The 18,180-nt window shown below is 38.4% G+C and overlaps 1 protein-coding gene across 4 annotated transcripts in view; it reads left to right on the top strand.

The window, feature by feature from the left end:
* The window catches only part of LOC134218023 (pancreatic triacylglycerol lipase-like), an 89,165-nt gene that overhangs the window by 50,006 nt on the left and 20,979 nt on the right, over window positions 1-18,180 (top strand). For all 4 annotated transcript variants that reach the window (XM_062696897.1, XM_062696900.1, XM_062696898.1 and 1 more), the window contains one exon: window positions 11,755-11,897. In XM_062696897.1, coding sequence (XP_062552881.1) covers window positions 11,768-11,897 — 130 coding nt within the window. In that variant the 5' untranslated portion in view covers window positions 11,755-11,767. The remainder of the gene's footprint in view (window positions 1-11,754; window positions 11,898-18,180) is intronic.

The raw sequence follows: 18,180 nt of genomic DNA on the forward strand, positions 1-18,180 counted from the left end.
TGCAAATATATCGCAATCGGAGTTGCGAATTAAAAACTTAAACACGTCCAATTTATGTTTCAGACTATGACAGTTCCACTGCAGCACAGTGATTGTATCTTGTATGGCCGTATTATCCATCGAAAGATACAAGTCCTGCAAGAAGGGGCCATGAAACAGTCAATTGCTTCAGATAACTTTCAACTGTTGGAATAAAGAGGTCAATGATTGGCCTCAATGAATTCGGAATATTGAATAGGTTCAAAATACGATCCACAAGGTCCTTAAAGGATATCAATCCTCGCTTGGACGAGATTCTTTTCTTGGAAGTGCGAGTAGCAGTTTTCTGCTCAGAGATATTCGTTGACTGATGTTTCTTTGTAACATCAGTTTTAGGCAATGGCGGGAATGTCTTACTGCAACAATTTTTTTTTTACTTTATTGATTACAGCAGGGAAAAGCCCCTGGGAGTGGCATTCATTTGAATCATTTCTCTCAAAGGCATAAAAACACCTCTTCTTTTCAAATAATTTTACAATTTCGGTTCACTTTCCATGAGAATGTAATCTCTTTTAAGGAAGTGCAATAAATTCAATACCTACTTGATTCACATGCGACTATCAATGACTTACAATCTAAAAATTACTACTAGCTTAGATAATGTTAAATTCAACACAACACTATTCAAATCACTTTATGGGCCTAGGTTCGTTAGTTGCTTGGCGACAGAAGACTTCGCAGAAATACTTGTCCATGCTGTCAGATGTTGTGGTTCTACAATGCATTGGTGATTTTGAGTTATAAGGAGTTAAAACTGCCAGACCTATACCAATTCCTTTTACCTACCTGGAAGAAGAACCTAGCGATTCTAGCTGACCGAACGTCGAGAAGGAGGAGCTGTCAGCTGTAAAACCATGACATAGTCTGGTGTCTACTGGTTTTATGATCTATATAACAATATGGATTTCATATCAATATAGTATTCGACCTTTCTGGATTTATTATTTTTATTATTTCCCTAATACACGAGAACGGCATGATCACTGCCGGGTGGATTACTCTGGATTTTTTTTTTAATATTACTTTTCCTAAAATCTGGGCGGGTTTCATGCATTCTTCTCCAGGTTTAGCCGGATTTTCAAGTGTGTTCACAACCGAACCACGAACGTAGTCCAAAAATGTTAATTTTGCGAAATTGTTTCAATTTGTCAATTTGTTTTTCAAATCGCAGAAATTAAACTAATTTATTCGCTAGTAGTAAGACTATTCGTTCATCCAAAATTTTGTTCAAAATGTGTGTAAAGCTTCACGCAAACTGTCTGACATACAAACTCAATCTCACCAAGCGATGGCGTTGGCTTAAAGCTATAATTGGCTTTTCCCGTCAACAATTTTTATTCGCTCAATCGATTCTTTGGCTTATTTAGGGTCAACTTTTCCAAAGAACCCATATTTTTTGACGCCTCTAAGTATTTTTAAAATTTAAAACAAAAATCAAAAAAGTGCTGTTTTTAAGATTGGCCCGATTTTGAACGAACATCGGGTGAATTTTTCAGGCCGGTTCACACGTGCAGCACTTTTTCGGTTTTTGTTTTCGATTTTAAAAATAGTTAGAGGCTTCAAAAAATTGGGAAAGTTGACCCTAAATAAGCCAAAGATTCAACTGAGACAATCAAATGAATTTTTGACGGGAAAGGTCAATTACTGGATGAGTTTCCGATGGAATATTTTTGGGAATCTCTGGATGGCTTACCAAATAAATTCCTGGAGGTATTTCCCAAAGAATTATAAATGTTAGGAGGATTTTTCAAAACAATTTATGGCAAACTAATAAAATAACATTTAGATGACTATTTCAAAAAAAAATTCCAGGGGGAATTTACTTAAAGAACTCCTGAAGTAAATTCCCAAAGTATTTATCAGAATAACCGAAGAAAGTATGATGGTAGTTTGAGTGCAATCTCAACATTATAGGGTTTTTCCTTGGAACGTAGCCTTAATTTCAGAACTAAATCAATGTTTCCACCCACGACCATTCGAACGGTAACTCTAAATAATAAGTGGGTGATGACAGGAACAAGAAAGTTCAATTGTTTGGAAATTTTTAATGGTGAAAGAACCGGGAACTCTTCTGTATCCGTTCAGCGAATATCCTCAAGGTTTTAATAATTCGGTGGCTTAAGCGCCACTCACATAAAGAGACCACCGGTCGCTTTTATTTGCTCGACTTTAGAGACTATTTGACTCAGGGGAAATTGTTGAACGGTTTGTGCGAAAATTGGCAAAATCTCTTTAAACGCAATCTAAATCATCTTTCCCTTCATCAGCTAAGGCTTCTTAGGGACCGCAAAACCAAGCTACCTCAACGGAATAACGAAACGCAGTGTATGGTTTATTTAAACTGATGTTAAACGCAACGAAACTAAACTAAATTTGATTTCAATTTTATTTCTAGAGTAATGTTCATTCGTGCTGGACGGAAATGGGAACAAGAACAAACATGGTCAAGTACAAGACACTGAAGACGACCACACAGTTGTGGTCGAAATACGTATCTGCAAAGATAACGAAAATTAACTGGTGGAATTAAATGGACAGTACTTAATTCGTCTTAGACGGTTTAATACATTCCACTAAACGAGCTTAATATATTTTTCTGAAACATGGTCATGTATCTTAGCTCTAAGGCGTACCTAAGCAGGTTTTTTGATGACCAGAAGACTGATGGGGCCCGTTGGAACTCCGACGACTCTGATGCAGCTCACTCGAAGAGAAACGATGCTAGCTTCACGGAGAATGACCTAGATGCGAAAGGGAGTGGCGGCTGGAACGGAAGCTTCCGTTTTATTCTCCGAGAGCGATTGCAGCGAATAAATGCCAATTCTTTCTCCGGGGCGATCCGCCCTTACGGATAGAGGCACACGTACCCAAAGCGACCCGACTTCGTTTACCTGTCAGTTCCATCGAGCGGGGACCTCTACTTTTCAGTTTGGATCGGGTTCGCGGCGTGCAATTGACGACACACTGAAACGAACTGCGCTCTCGGATTGCTCCGGTCCACAAAACTGACGGAGAGGGACCTTACCTTCGGTGATTGGCGACCGACGGGAGATTTTTCGCTGTAATAAGCTTGGCGACTTCACTCCCTTCTCCGATTAACTACCTTGACTAGCTTGAGGCAGGCGTTCACGGAACACACGGGTCTCGATGATATCTGGACGAAATTCGCGACTCGCACCACGACGAAAGCATGGATAGTCGTTGCTATACGACGAAAATTTCCAGCCGTACGAAAACAGCGCAGCGCGCTTTTTTTTTGTAGATATAATTTTAATACAGTACACTTTAAATTTTACTTCTTCAAACCACACAAGATATTTTCCAAAAAACGTAGGAAACTTTAATCGTGCACTTCTGCTTCCAGCGAAACCAGAAAGAACCGGAAACTATTAAAATTTTACCTGATAAAAAGAAAAAAATGAAGTTTATTGGTGATTTCAAAGGTAAAAGTCAGAATCCGGTGACAAAATTTCACTTGACTTCTACTGACGTCAGCATCAGCCTCCTAATGATTTTCCGTCCTGATTCCTGATCCTGAAAAGTATCAATTGAATTTCAATAATTCGCCTTATGAATCACTAACAGCAACACAACCAAAATCAGAACCTGGAGAGAACATTTCACTTGACTGCTACTGACGCCAACGCCATCCATGCGAATACATTTTCAGCGTTTCCCTCCAACGAGCGCTTGTGATTTTGCTGCCGCCGGGTCAACTTTTTTTTCCTGAAAAGGACCGACTTATTTCCAAAAACGCGCCTTTACAAGCACTACCAGCAATCACTGAACAGTTCGAATCTTCGTGAAAATGATACTTGATGAAGACCACCGCCATGCGCCATGCGAAACTTTAAGATGTCCACTGCTCCTGCCATCCACCATCGAACCGGCTCCGATGCCATACCGTCGTGAGGGGCGCACTATGAAAACTTGATCAAATTGAAGATTAGAACCAAGCACGTGCTTGTATTTAATGTCTGTGCCTGCGGTGCACGAACGGGGTTGGTTGATTTACTGATTTTTAACAGTGCTAGGCAAAATTCAAGTTTTCAATAGTTCAGCACCTTTAATCCATTGTTTTAAATTATTAGACAAAATCTTAAAGAGTTCGTCGATCGATTGATGCTAAAAACTGCAAAATCGGTAGGTAGGCCGGCTGAGTTATCAGCCCATACTTCCTGACAACTTGTTTTTGAATCTGCAGAATGACCCCCCTATCTTACCGAAGAACGAAATCGTCAAAAAACGAACTTTAAAATGTTAAAAACAACCACTTCATATATTCATATATTTTTCGATTTCTTTTAAAGTTTCTCTAATTATATACCCCCCGGCTAGTTGGTACAAATCGAAATTTCAGTTACTGTTAATCACTAGCTGGGAAATTCCACACTGGATTTAACATTAAAACATTTTTAAAACACCACTAACGATACATCCTACAATAGCAATATTGAATTTGACAGCCTTGTCGAGCCATTATACTTGCAATTGACGTGAAACAATGAAATGACAATCATTCATACCACCTCCGTCAAACTCAGCCACGTGTGCTGCTCAGCATAAGTTCATTCACCCGTTTGGTTCAATATACCTTCCAAAAACACTCACTCGACCAAATTCGACCCACATTTGAAGCAACGAACAGCATGTCACTATATGCGACCCCCAAATCAAAATAGTAATTTCGTTGCCATAGGTTGGCGCCCTCGAACGCTGTCGACGATTTATCACGGTGACACATTTGCGCTAATCGAAAACTAACAGCTTCGAGTGTCAATCAACGTTCAAAAGTCTGTTGCCTCCCCCTATACTCGACACTGCTGCCGGTCCATATAGAACGGCATAGTATTCCACTCTCTCTCGAAACTAGAGAAGGTCAACCCCAAAACCCGAACGCAACGGCATCGGCGGTTTCGTGCAGTTTCCAATTATTGCTACACTACGTCATCATAGCTAATCGAATAATGTCCAAGACGATAGTCTGTAACATTGCCCATACATTTGTAAATACATTCCTATGACTCGCTGGTCAGCTGTTTTTAGCTAGGAATTCGGTTAACGTGTTTGCACCTAGTTGATTGTTTTGTTGTGTCGTTTATTGACCATAAATGCAAAGAAGCCCTATTGATTAAAGAATACGTTGGAGAAAATTGAGCTCGTGAGTTAGAAGACCACCTCGTTTTTTAACTATATCTATTTCATAAATCTTTTCACATTTATAATTCGAAAAAAGTTTGCATTTCATTGACGTTCATAGCCCAAATAAAAAAAATCTGTTGAAATAAGCAATTACGTTAATCAATTTAATCTCATAAGTCATTTATGAGTTTATGGATAGTTTAGCCTATTGTGGTAGTGTCTTAATTTATGGGCGATTTCACACCGTTAGCATCCAGTCTGCAGACCTTAGGGTCCAAGTTTCGTTTACCTAGCCATGACAGCTGTTTTGGCTTGCGTTCGCTTTCAGTTTCATTTGATGCAATCAATGGTCGTGCAAGCTGGGAAACCGGTAATCACAGTTAAAGGGTAACAACCCACGTACATGGCGGTGTGGGTACGTGCGCCTAAGTAAATTCGGCTGATCTGTTTTTTTTTTCGCGTTATGCCAAGGCCTTAGTTGACGAGCATGGCTTCGCGAAGTATTTATGCATTAATCCTTCGTCTCACTTATTTCTGCTGCAATCTGGTAATAGAAAATTTCACATATTATCGTATATGCTAAATAAAATGTAAGTAAAGTAAGATTAAATTAGGTTAAATTAGATTTCCAACGCGACAGTGTATAGCGGTTTTGGAAAAGTTGTCAGAAATAATGTACAGAAAAACTTTGTCAAAGACACTACTGGTCTATCAATTGTAACGAACAAAATATGACTCAATTTTAGATAATAGGTCATTTAACCCTATAAAAACTTGTATACAATGAATAACTTTGCATGGTCGAATTTTTGAGGTTAACAATGTTCTACAAACTTTTTCAGCACATAAAATTACAGCATTCAGCTACTAAATCATAAAAATATTTTTAATTATTAGAGGGAACTTCGAGATTATACGAACTATTGGATCTATTGGGTCAATCAGGGGAACGAGGGCTAGATTGTATTATTGTATATGTACGAACTTTCTTCTAGAAGGAGATTCTCTATTCATCCCGTGGATTCGCCTAAGTGTTTCTGCTTATGGAACCACCCCACACATTTTTGGCTCTTCATACAGGAGTTTGATGAAATACAAACAATAATATAGGGTAAGACACCCAGAAATCACCCTCCCCCCAGTTTTTGCCCACCTATTTTAAAATCTTCATTTCTCGTAAACTAGTTGTTGAAAACAGTTACAGTTAAGGGTTTTCCATACAAGCATCAATCAATCATGAAAAAACCTGAACTTTAACTGTTTCCAACAACTAGTTTTCGAGAAATGGAGATTTTAAAATGGGTGGGCGAAAACTGGGGGGAGGGTGATTTCTGGGTGTCTTACCCTAATCATGATCAAATCGTTTGTCAGATATGGCCAGTGCTATCGGCAGGTGCCTTGCTACAATAGATGGTATTCTCGGTGCCGGTCTAGGCAATCATCATCATCATCATCATTATCATAAATATTTATCTTATACCATAGAATTACTCGAACATTATTTTTCAATAACAGTTATCTGACGAGCATACAACGAGATACAAATAAAACCACTTGTAATAGAAAGCTTTGAAGCTTATCGTTTGAATGAGCATTGATTTGGCTGTCACTTTTTGCAACCTTGCGAGATATTTTGTTGTGAAAAATGTGTAATTTTGTTCGTAAATCTTAAATTTCCTTCTAACAATTGAAAATATTGTTATGATTTAGTAGTTTAATGTTGTATTTTTATGTGCTGAATAAGTTTGTAGAACATTGGTAACCTCAAAAATTCGACAATGCAAAGTTATTCATTGTAACCAGTTTTTATAGGGTTGAAGGACCTATTATCTAAAATTGAGTCATATTTTGTTCGTTACAATAGATAGACCAGTAGTGTCTTTGACAAAGTTTTTCTGTACATTATTTCTGACGATTTTTTTAAAGACGCCATTTTGCTCCAACAAATTTTGAAAAAAATAAAATTTAAATCTCACTTTTAGGTGAATCAATTAAAAATAAAATTTTCTCAAATGATACCCCTTGATGTATGCAACATACTATGCCATTTAAAACACGATTTCATACCGAAAAAGCTGACGATCATGCTTTTCGGGATTTTAACCACTGTGCGATGCGTCCGTTCACTCGACAGATATTGACGATAAGACTGCAGGTCTGCTGCGGCTTCATCTGGCCCAATTCCATATTCGCAATGTACTTCTGTGATGTGAATATGCGGTGAAGATGTTCAGGAGACGCTGGTAGTCCTTCAGATGCTAGGATCATCTCGATTCTGGTTGGCGTCAGGCCATCGATACATACATTTGAAGGCTGGTCTTTCATGTACGATGTTGAAAATATTTTTGACGAACTACATACTATTTAAATTAATATTTGGGTCTGCTTTACCATCATCGGATAATAGTAAAAAAGTAGAAAATTGAATCAACTGATAACTTTCCCTCAAAACCACAAATGCTCATTATTGATGAAATTTATTCGTTTAACGATAATTCAAACTACATACAAAATAAGCTCAAATCCTATTCACGGTTGCGTATGAGAAGCTAGTGGTAGATAGAAGTGGATTACACCGGAAACTAACTTTGAATTGTTCTGATTAAAGAAGAACTCGTCATCTTCTAACTCACACACTAATTTGTTTCTAGAAAGTCGACTATGAATCGCTTACAACGATGAATGTACAACTAGTGTTATAAAGGGTCTTAAAATTTACCATGCTAAGGGGTGGCTGGGTTCGATTCGGTGCTGGTCTAGGCAATTTACGGATTGAAAATTGTCTCGACTTCCCTGGGCATAAAAAGTATCATCGTGTTAGCCTCATGATGTACGAATGCAGAAATGGTCACATGTCTTAGATAACTCGCAGGTAATAACTGTGGAAGTGCTTGATGAACATTAAGCCGCGAAACGGCAATGTCCTAGTGTGGGGATATAATGCCAATAAGAAGAAAAAGAAGAAGTGTACGAGAAAGGCAAAAGAGGTGTAATTCGTTATTTTACAACTCAATTGACTTGTTTATAATAGTTAGCCTATATTTATTACTAGCTTTATGTACCCGGCCTTGCTCGGAATTGCCAGTTTGGTTTTCAGTTTTTTACAATCAGAAAAAGATAAAACCAATTGGTCAACAGAGTAATTGTGTTAACTTATTGATACTTCGTCATTTGACTAATAGAAGGCTTTTGGAAGCATTGACTGATCTAGAAAAAGGGATCGTTGGTTTGAATAGGCTTATTCCTGGCAAACGTCATTTGCTAAAGAAGGAAAAACATCCACCGATGCTTTATTCCGGGCAAATGCCTATTTTAAAAGAAGGGATCACACTCACCATTGCCTTATTCCGGGCAAATGCCTACTTTTAAAGAAGCAATCACATCCACCATCCAGAAGGAAACACATTAATTATTGATTTTCACTGGGCAAACCATGATTCCGATGAAGGGTAACAATTATCATTGCTGTATACCCAGCAAATGCATGCTTTCCATGAAAGATTTTTCTGATGCTGTTCATAATTATCCCAAATGCCCTTCATGTCAAATGACCTTAAGCCAAATATTGTTATGTTAATGTCCTGCTTCATTCAGGGATATGTCATTTTCAGGGAAGTTGAAGTTGAAGTCATTTTTGGGGAAATTTTATTAACGGGAAAATGTTATTGTCGAGGATTTGCTATTTTAAAGGAATTCGGGAAATTTGTTTTCGGAGCATTGTACAATGTGAAAGAACCTCGAATGAACTAAATAAAAGGGATTTTAAATTAAGACGTTTTCTGAACAATACCTAACCCCAACAACCTCCTGCATTGCAAAAGTTTCTCCCAGCCTCTATATAATACTTTTGGGCAGAGAATATGTTTTTACAAAATTGGTTTGAATTGACCCATGTGGTAAAAAGGTATACTAAACTGTTCGTTTAATAAATATACCATCTCTCTCATTCAGCTATGACACTCCTATCCAATCTGATATAGTCTTCCTTAAACAGAGAATATGGGTTCCAAATTTAGTGGACATCGGTAAATAGGTTCAATAGTTATGCTGAATTGATCGATAATTAAACAATACCCATCCTTCCATACCCTCCCTTTTTTAAAGAGCATCCCTAATCACGCTATCGTCGTCTCCTTAATATGAAGAATGTGTGTTCCAAATTTGGTTGAAAACGGCCAAGGGGTTCAGAAGATGCACTGAGTTGATCAATAACTGAGCAATACCCCTCTCCCCTCACCCTCCCCCTGTTTTCAAAAAGCATTCATAATCCCCCTATCATCGTCTCCTCAAGATAAAGAATGTGTGTTCCAAATATGGTTGAAATCGGCCAAGGGGTTGAGAGGCTACACTGAAATGATTAATAACTAAGCAATACCCCTCCCGCTTATCCTCCCCTTTTCCAAAGAACATGCTTACCCCCTCTTCATTGTCGTCTCCTTAAGATGGAGAATGTGTTCCATATTTGGTTGAAAGCGGCCAAGGGGTTCATAAGGTACACTGAGTTGATCAATAACTTAGCAATACCCCTCTCCCCTCACACCCTCCTCCTTTTCCAAAGAGCACCCCAACCCCTATCGTCGTCTCCTTAAGACAAAGAATGTGTTCCAAATTTGGTAGAAATCGACCAAGGGGTTCAAAAGGTACACTGAGTTGATCAATTATTTAGCAGTACCTCTCCCCCCACACCCTCCCTCTTTTCCAAAAAGCATCCATAACCCCCTATCGTCGTCTCATTAAGATAAAGAATGTGTGTTCCAAATTTGGTTGAAATCGGCCAAGGGGTTCATAAGGTACACTGAGTTGATCAATAACTTAGCAATACCCCTCCCCTCACACCCTCCCCCTTTTCCAAAGAGCATCCCCAACCCGCCTATCGTCGTCTCCTTAAGACAAAGAATGTGTGTTCCAAATTTGGTAGAAATCGACCGAGGGGTTCAAAAGGTACACTGAGTTGATCAATAACTTAGCAGTACCTCTCCCCCCACACCCTCCCTCTTTTCCAAAAAGCATCCATAACCCCCTATCGTCGTCTCCTTAAGATAAAGAATGTGTGTTCCAAATTTGGTAGAAATCGACCAAGGGGTTCAAAAGGTACACTGAGTTGATCAATTACTTAGCAGTACCTCTCCCCCCACACCCTCCCTCTTTTCCAAAAAGCATCCATAACCCCCTATCGTCGTCTCATTAAGATAAAGAATGTGTGTTCCAAATTTGGTTGAAATCGGCCAAGGGGTTCAGAGGCTACACTGAGTTGATTAATAACTAAGCAATACCCCTCCCCGCACATCCTCCCCCTTTTCCAAAGAACATGCTTAGCCCCCCTCCATTGTCGTCCCCTTAAGATAAAGAATGTGTGTTCCAAATTTGGTTGAATTCGGCCAAGGGGTTCATAAGGTACACTGAGTTGATCAATAACTTAGCAATACCCCTCCCCTCACACCCTCCCCCTTTTCCCCCTTTCCCTTTCCCCTTTCCCGCCTATCGTCGTCTCCTTAAGACAAAGAATGTGTGTTCCAAATTTGGTAGAAATCGACCGAGGGGTTCAAAAGGTACACTGAGTTGATCAATAACTTAGCAGTACCTCTCCCCCCACACCCTCCCTCTTTTCCAAAAAGCATCCATAACCCCCTATCGTCGTCTCCTTAAGATAAAGAATGTGTGTTCCAAATTTGATTGAAATCGACCAAGGGGTTCAAAGTCTACACTGAGTTGATTATTAACTAAGCAATACCCCTCCCCGCACATCCTCCCCCTTTTCCAAAGAGCATGCTTAGCCCCCTCCATTGTCGTCTCCTTAAGATAAAGAATGTGTGTTCTAAATTTGGTTGAAATCGGCCAAGGGGTTCAGAAGTTATGCTGGAACATACATACAAACATACAAACATTGAGTTTTATATATATAGATTTAATAGATTTAATAGATTTAATAGATTTAATTTTATTCTTTTAATTATGCATACACGTAACGTCATTACGTTCAGGAAACCAACCTGCCTGTAAGTCATCCGGTTTATATTTAAATAACCTCCTTCATACATCACAACGATATAACATTCCCCGCTATCGCGTAGCCGATAGGCAATTGCTTCCTTTCCTATTTCGAACCAACGTAACAGTTCAGTAGTTTAAACCTGACATTGCGATAATAGGCATGTACGCTGCGATAACTAATCGATGAGACGCCGTGCCGCTTAAAACAAGCCCGGATTTCCATGCGGCATTTCATTGCTGCAATATGGACATAGCTAAATGGCTTGGCCATAGCCATTGCCACTGCTGCGGCTACCGGTACAAGAGGCATGTATACTGTATAGCAGCGATTGCTCAATTATGAAATTTCTTTTCCTCCATTTCTCAACATACCCATCGACCGGAGTCCATTATTACTACCGGCTTTTTCACAACACACCGGATAGTATATGACCGCAGAGACTGTAAATGAATGAAGGTTTGCAAACCACCTTGTTGAAGCGATTTATTTTTTTTATTTTTTCTATATTCGCTGCTAACTAAGTTAGTGCTCTCTGGGCTAAGCAGTGTAGTGATCATTTTTTTCTCGTTTTCAATTTTCAGACACGCCGCAACGATGTTGGGCTATCTCGCTTCATCATTGTTAGTTATAAGCACCATCTACTGGATCGATCCCAGTAGCGCCGGGCCGCTCGACGCCCTGAGCTGGGCCCGTATGGATAACATCAATCTACCTTGGTTGCCATGTAAGTTGTCTAAGCTCTCGTACACCCTTGTTTAACCAATTGTAGAATTTACTTCAGTCTATTTCTAGTAGTAGGACCTGCTCTATCTATCTATCGCCTGCTTTCCCAGATATCGCTCTAACTTCTAACGAATTATTATTCTATGCGTATACAGACCGGGAGGACAAGGCCGAGCTTACGAAAGATCATTCACTAGAAAAAACGTGGACTAGGTAACGCCGGAAATATGACTTTCATTGAAATACAGTGACACAAACATCATCTTTATCAATCAAAGTATATGCGTCATAACTGAAGCTCAGACTGATTTTGGATAATAAAAATATAATCGCCTTACTTGAACGCCACAAGGATAACTGTACCGGTTTTGGCCATGTTCCTAATTTGGCCAATTTTGCGAATAATTTAAAAAATAAAGCAATTTGCAAGGGTTTTATTAGTTCCAACAAGAGATATATCCCTTATGCTTCAACGCTGCTTTCAACTGATCGATTATTTTGGAAAAATATGTATTTTTCAGGGTTGGCCAAATTAGGCACTAAGTTGACCAAAACCGGTGCACTTCCCCTATTATATATTATATCAAATAAAACAAACGTCATTTTAAATAAATTTTGATTAAAATGCCCAGGGGGTCATCCTCGCCTATTTCCTATAGGCACTCAATTTTACATTCGTTTCAGATAACATGAAGAATGGCATTTTTTTAATATTCAAAACAATAATGGGCTAGATTTGCCCCACAACCCCGGGTTTTAAACTGGGAAATTAATCAAAATCAAACATGTGCTTCATTATCATTCTTCATTTTCAGAAAATCGTTTGTAACCTGAACAAAAATATACCTTGTCCGTAATAAAACCTGGATAACAATTGCAATCACACAATAATCATTATATATTGAATATTTTTTTAAGAAGTGAGGAATTCATCAGGGATTTTAGCATTTACAATGAATATCAGCTAACACCATCAATTTGAAGGTCCTGCATTCTTCCATAAATTTTAGAAAATTAGAACTAACTTTCTGAATTTCTAAACAAATCACTTATGAAATAATACTCATTATAAGTTAAGCAGAACAAACTATGTGCAAGCTGATATAAATACATTCCTTCTTTTCTGTGAGATATGCAGATCTGTTAAGTAAATTCCTTTAAGTATTCCTTCGGGAATCTTCGGAATAAATCCGGAAATTTTTCCGAAAGTTCCAGCAACTCATTTGAAAATTCGTTCAAGATCCACAGGAAAGAAATTCTCCCAATGTTCCTCCTTAAGTAGTCTAAGATTTTCTTCGAACTTCTTGCCTCCGGCAGTTGCAAAACGATTTTTTTTCTTTCTCTCGAAATTTCTACAAAAATCCTCCGATAATTCATCCACAAATGATTCACGTATTCCTGTGAAAAATTTCGAACCACCTTCTAAGGATTTCTCCAGGAATTTCTCTGGGAGTTCATTCTCGAATTCTTGCCGAAATTTTATTTGGGAATTTTGGCGGAAAACAATTAATAGTAACATGTGTTCATCAACAGATACCTGCCGTACATAAGAGCCAGGTGATTTCACAATTGGATATCAAACAACGAGCGCCAGCGGGTGTGCCAAGTGAGGCAGAATAGCAACTTAAATGGGTTCGGGTCGGTCACATAAGATTTTCGTTCAAGAATCGCATTTGGTATTCATCCGAGAGTTCTCCGGGGAATTCTTCAACGAATTCTTCCAAAAATCCATTCGAAAATACCTCTGAGAATTCCTTCAGATTCCTCTCGAAGAATTCTTCCTTCAGGTATTTCTCCGGGAATTCCTCCACGAATTCTTCCGGGAACACCTCCAGGAATTACTTTGGGATGTATTTCAGATTTTTTTTCGGAAAATAAACAATATTTTTATTTGGGTATTTCTCCAAGAATTCTTCCAGATACTCCGGATATTCCTCCAGGAATTTCTCAGATATCAGATTTCTCAGATTGTGTACGGAATTGATGATTTATCTCAAAATTCTATTTTTTTGGGAATTTTTTAAGAAATTGGATTATGGTGGGGTGAAACGGACACGTTCTGGTGGGGGTAATATGTACCATATGAAGTACATACATTTTATCAACGGAAGTATATTTTGAAAAGTTTGTATTGTTTACCTCCGAAAACACCAAGCATTCATTCAGAAATTTCGAATTTCCGAGTTTTGTTCAGACAAATGGCATTTTTAAGTGATGTTTATTGATGTAACATGCTGTTTTAGTAAAATCATTGTAAGTTATCAATATATTAATTATTATCAAACATTTGTATTTCCAGTGACTCATTTTAGAGAAGTTTAGCCTATGCATGCAATTCATCAACTAACTTCACTGTTTTATGTTTAATTTCTTAACATGTCCATTTCACCCGTATACTTTTCACACGAGATTTTTTCATTCTGATTTTTATTTTCAAAAAATCACAAAATCCGATTGTTTTTCACTAAATTGACTAAATTAAGCCATCGTAGTACTTATATTCAAGATTCACGTAAGTGGCTTAGGTCCCCAATATTACGACGTTTTCCTTGTGAAAATGACGCGATTCCTTAGCATGTCCATATTACCCCAGCCCCCTAGTAACTTCATAGCATTTTGTGCGAAAATTCTGAAAAAAAATCCTTATTGATTCGACTAAGATAGCGACGTTTGAAGTTTTGGCTTTCAGTCTTTAAGGGGTCGTACACATATTACGTAAGCAATTTTTCTGAGTTTTTCGACTCCCCCTCCCCCCATGTAAGATTTTTTTCATCCAAAGGATTTTTTATTTATATGGAGCGTAAGATATCGACCGACCCCCCCTCCCCCCATAAGTGCTTACGTAATATGTGTACGGCCCCTAAGGATCAAAAACGGGGTTCTATGTTCCCATACGACGTTTCGGACATATGTATTGTGCCTTTTTGAAGGAGTTAACTATGTTCCGTTTTGTTGTCATATTAGCCCTCAGCATAGGACGTATTTGTCACCACAATTCGTCTTGTGTGAGGTAGGGCAAAAATTTGAATTGACCCAGCTCGCAGAAACTGTTGGTGCACTTGCCTGTTTGGCGCCACTTTAACGCTCAAAATTTCGAAGAAATCTTGTGAGAATTTGAACTTATTTCTCCAGGAATTCCACCGGAAATCCAGGCAGGAATTCATACAGTAATTTCGGTGAAAATAAGGAATTTCTAAGAAAAAAATGCGGTGGAATTCTTGGACGAAATCCAATATGAATTCCCGAAGAAAGCCTGAATGAATTCTCGAAAGAAAGCTTGTATGAGTTCTTGAAGCAATTTCCGGACAATCTCCGGAAGGAAATTTTGGTTGATTTTCCGGGAGAATTTCCGGAGGAATTCTCGAAGGAACCGCTGAAACCAATTTTGAAGTATCTTCCGAAGGAACTACAGAACTAATTTCCGGAAGAATTCCCGCAAGAATTACTGGAGGAATTCTCGGAGAAACTCTCAGAGAAATTCCTGCAAGTGCAATCAGAGGAATTCTTTCCGAGTCTGAGGAATACCTGGAGAAACTTTTTGAAGGAACTCCCGGAGGAATTTACGAAAAAAAATCTCGGAGAAATTCTTGAAGAAACTCAAGAAACTCTCAAAAAAATTTCTGCAGGAGCTTTCTAGGAATAATTCCCGTAGGATAAATTCCCTTATAAATATAAATAAAACCCTGAATAAAATCCTGGATGAATTCTCGAATGAAGTCCTGGGAGAAGTACGAAAGGAATGACAGGAGGGGTTTCCCTGAAAATATCTGTAGTAATTCGCGTGGAAATATTCGAAGGAATTTCCGATGGAAACCCTTAAGAATTTCCTGAGAGAATACCCGGAGGAGTTTTTAGATGAATTCTTGAAGAAATTCCCGCAGGATTCTCCCGGAAGAATTCTTTAAGCAACTCACAGAGAAATTCCCGGAGGAATTCTATTTGATACTTTCGGAGCAATTCTCGTGGACTTCTTAGAGAAATTCACGAAGGATATGGAGCAGGAATTCACAAATGAATCCCTAAAAGAATTCTTATAGGAATTTCCGCATACTATGCAGGACAACCTAAAACCTGAAGGATTTCCTTAGAGAGTTCCCGGTGAAATATTTCCAAAAAAATACCTGGTGGAATTTCCTGAGAGATTTCTAGGAGAAATTCAGAAAGAATCCCTGTATGAATTCCTGGAGGAGCTCGTATAGGAATTCCCGGAGTCACCCACAGAGGAATCCCCGTAGAAAATCTTGGAAGAATTCTTGAAGGAACTACCGAAAAAACTCGTGGAGAAAATCCTGGAGGAACTGTTGGAAGAATTCCTCGATGAGCTCTCGAAAGTATTCCAGAAGAAATTCTTGGAGGAATTCCTGGTTGAATTCACGGAGGATATCCTGGAGGAACTGCTTAGGGGAAGGTGGGTCAATATGCCCTAGCTAAGCAAACACTGCTTTATTGTCTTATTTGTAACGCTATTCATGGGTATTTTTACAATATGCATCAGTTGAACAAGATAGCTAGTTGATGCCATTCAAAAATTGTCAAAAATCTCAATCATATTGATATGATTCACATTTCGGAAAAGTGGTGATATTCTGAAATGCAATGCGCTTGCAATACAACAAGCACGCACAAGCTTAGGCGTGAGCGGTTGCGCCCAGCTGATAAGTGCATACAAGGCATTGGGCCTGCTTTGCTTAGGCGGCTAGCGCATAAGAAGATGGGAAAGGAAAAAAAGGGTCATAAATTTTCGACCATAATTACTCTTGCGTCGGAGGTGATGGTAAGTCTCGTTTTTGGTGGAAAGTAAACAACTGCCACCGCAAGTTTATTATAAGGGACAAACTGATCTTGTGTGCTACCGTTCCATGTAACGGGGCCCGAGAAAATGCACCGTCAGTCCAAGGGACGATCACCCGGCAGGGTAATAAAATTCCCAAAAATAATCGAACAATGATAGCGCTGCCGTTCCTAATGCAGCTAGAATATGCCTTACTGCTGTTGGGTGCAACTGAGAATTTAATTGAAGTACCGCGTATGCATTTCTCAGGTTCGATTAGACTCCGTGACTTAAGAAAGTAATAAAATTGGAACGCGTGTTCTATTCTGGTAGCTATTCCAGGGGAGATAGTTTTAGGAATTGAGACGTCAGAAATGACATCTCTTTCTAGCCTTAGAGTTAAGAGGAGCCCAGTAGGGGCTCAATCTTGTATATAAGGAAAATCATTTCGTTGAAAAAAACAGACTTTACCAGACTTTGTAGTGCGTTGGATCTAAACGTGTCTCATTTCTATAAGTCTCACTTTCTTAGCCTTTGGGATAATACTTTGAAAGGAGATATTGGCACCGCTCTATAGTCGGTAAACAGGCCCTTTCCAGTACTTATGTCAAATGCAGGATTGACTGCATTATCCAAGTAAATCTGATAAATTGCAAACACTCTCGGAAGAGGATATTGACACCGCTCCATAGACGGTACTCAGGCCCTTCCCAGTGTTTATTGTTTATTAGATAATCTCATTAAGTTTTAGACTTGCTTCTAAAACTTAAGAGGAAAGGATTTTGTCGCTTGTAAAGACGCTAGTTCTCTACGCGAATTCCATTTTTTATAAAGTCCCGGTACGTAAGGTCATCCTTCGCGAATAAGTTTTAACGCGACGTTAGTCGTGTCTTGAACCATCAATTACTCTTTTGGACGCTACATCGGTAGTGTCCAAATTAGAAGTACACTAGTCCTTTCGTCCGCGACACTACGGGACCCCCTATGCTTAAATATTATTAAAATTGAATTTTAGGCATTAATGTTACATAAAACTTAAGCCTGGATTTATATTCTTTTATTTGGTGTCAAAAACGTTAAAATTGTTGAAATATCCAAATATTGTTGCATTTTAATTGATTGACAAAAAACATGGTTTTAAGGGTTTACTAAATATTTAATATCTCAGCCCCGTTATAATATATTTTCGATCTGTTTTCACGAAAACTTTCCTTATAAAAAATACTTTTTAAATAATGGTTGACAGAGCACAAGAAAAAAAAAAAAAATTTCGAACACAAGGTAATTTTTTGCGAAAATTGTCGAAAAAATGCATTTTTATAATATTGAATTGGTTCTAGAGGCCATATAATTTCATAATACCAACTGAATTACCATGAAGAATGCTCATTATGGTCCACAATAAAATAAAAATATATATAATGATTAAAAAAGTGATTAAAATGTGGCAAACATAGCCAGGATATGGCAATAAGTGCAAAAAACCGATTTTTTTTTCAAAAATCTCTCTGTC

Source organism: Armigeres subalbatus, chromosome 2, assembly GCF_024139115.2.
Source record: "Armigeres subalbatus isolate Guangzhou_Male chromosome 2, GZ_Asu_2, whole genome shotgun sequence".
Classification (NCBI taxonomy): Eukaryota; Metazoa; Arthropoda; class Insecta; order Diptera; family Culicidae; genus Armigeres; species Armigeres subalbatus.